Source organism: Cupressus sempervirens, chromosome 4, assembly GCF_028749045.1.
Source record: "Cupressus sempervirens isolate cs-2001-9-10 chromosome 4, ASM2874904v1, whole genome shotgun sequence".
In the NCBI taxonomy this organism is placed as follows: Eukaryota; Viridiplantae; Streptophyta; class Pinopsida; order Cupressales; family Cupressaceae; genus Cupressus; species Cupressus sempervirens.
Genome location: NC_143121.1, coordinates 535,351,524 through 535,353,255, shown reverse-complemented (window position 1 = coordinate 535,353,255; position 1,732 = coordinate 535,351,524). Strand labels below are relative to the sequence as shown.

The following is a 1,732-nucleotide window of genomic DNA, read 5'->3' as shown; positions in this document are numbered from 1 at the left end:
CCCCCCATGTCTAGTAGGGTATTTGGAAGGAAAGAAATAATAGGGTCTTTAGAAATGAAGAAAGAAAAGAGGAGGTTGTAACGAGATTGATTGTTAAGTTGTTAATGGAGAACATGCATAATAGTAAGTAGAGGAAATCGCCGTCCCTCCCCATGCTAAGTGAATAGAGGGTTGCTAGGAATTGGAAACTCGAGGAGTGATTTGCAGAGGTTGATAATTCAAAATAGCTCATCAGAGCAAGGACGAAATGGTGTCGTCCCAGGGAAAATTGGGTTAAGCTAAATTTCGACAAAGTTGTGAGGGGTGAGGTGGTTGCAAGGGGTGGTATGGTAAGAGGTAGCACTAGTAAAATGATGTTGGCATTTGTTGGTAATTTAGCCAAGGCTTTTAATAATGTGGCAAAGGCTATGGCTCTTCTATGGGGCCTAAAATTGGTCATTGGTGTCGGGTGGGAGAATTTGGTTATTGAAGGAGGCTCGAAGGTTATCATAGACACTGTGAAGGGTCATATGAATGTGGGTTGGGCATTCTTGAGGGTGATCGAAGAACTGTGGAATTTATTAACGACTCTAAAGTGGTATGACTTGCAGCATATTTATCTGGAGGGGAATGCGATGGTTGATGTGATGGTTGTGATGGGCATAAAGATCCATGGCTTACATTGTTGGAGGGATGTCAGGATGTTACCAAGTTCGGTAATACCTTTAGTGAATAATGACAACCACTCATGATTGGGTCTATGTGAGCGGATTTTTTGATAATGGTGACAACTCAGAGCTTAGTAGACTGTTAAGGCCATGTCACTTCAGACAAATGACGAGAAATTATGGAAAGAGTACACCCAATAATAAAGACATGAGGTTCAAGAGGGAAAGAGAATCGAAGTGTGATTTGAGAGTATTTTTTATGATTTTTCTATTAATGAATTTGTACTTGCCTTCGAGTAATGATTCAAATTTCAAAAGGTGTTGGGTTCTCGATGATGATGAGACAAAGTGGAATGGAGGAGGTGGCATATGGAACGTGACAGCGGAGTCAAGTAAAGACATGGGGTTTTATGACATTAAAGGCATTTATGAATTTGAGCTTTACTTAGTGGAGCTTCTTTTTTTGCCTAAGTGTTACTGTAGATTCAATCTTTGTTTTTGGTCCAGGATTCAGGAGGTTGCAAGCAATTTTGCAGAGGATATTGCAATGGGGGGCGACCTGCTTCATATTGAACCCTTGGCAATTGATGACAGTGCTTAGAATCCTCTCACTTGGTACATGTTAAAGGAAGGGGGTTTGGTCCCATTTATGGAGGCAAGGAATGGCTATGATGAGAGTTGTTCGCTTCAGTTTGTGAATTCTTGGGATGATAAGATAGTGACGGTGAATGGTATCACCTTTTAGGTGTCTAAGGAAGCCATTGCTTTAGCTACAGGCCTTGCTCTGACGAGTAGGAAATGGCAGAAAGTGACCAGAGTCATGGACAAAGCTAGTTTCAACTGTTTCTTTCAAGAGGGAGAAGAACTTGTTCGCCACTGTGGTGGGTTTCTAAGGGAAAACCTTCCTAAGTGTTGGAATGATGTTTGTTTAATGCTAATGAAATATCTCACTCTTGAAGGGAGGTATGGGGTTTGTTATTATTACCATTTTCCCCTCCTTAACCATTTTAGGAACAATGGTAGCCTTTCTATTCCTTTCTTTTTAATGCATGAGTTAGTGGACATTGTTACGGATGTGAAGGACA

At 41.0% G+C, this 1,732-nt stretch overlaps 1 protein-coding gene across 1 annotated transcript; it reads left to right on the top strand.

The window, feature by feature from the left end:
- The first annotated feature begins 350 nt into the window (after window positions 1–350).
- On the top strand, window positions 351–731 carry LOC149562290 (uncharacterized). The gene has a single exon (XM_089827955.1). It carries the CDS (start codon window positions 351–353, stop codon window positions 729–731), a length of 381 nt encoding a protein of 126 aa, XP_089684081.1.
- The last annotated feature ends 1,001 nt before the right edge of the window (window positions 732–1,732 follow it).

Excerpts from the sequence above, each read along its gene's own strand:
- LOC149562290 (XM_089827955.1), top strand. The coding sequence starts at position 351 with ATGATGTTGGCATTTGTTGGTAATTTAGCCAAGGCTTTTAATAATGTG.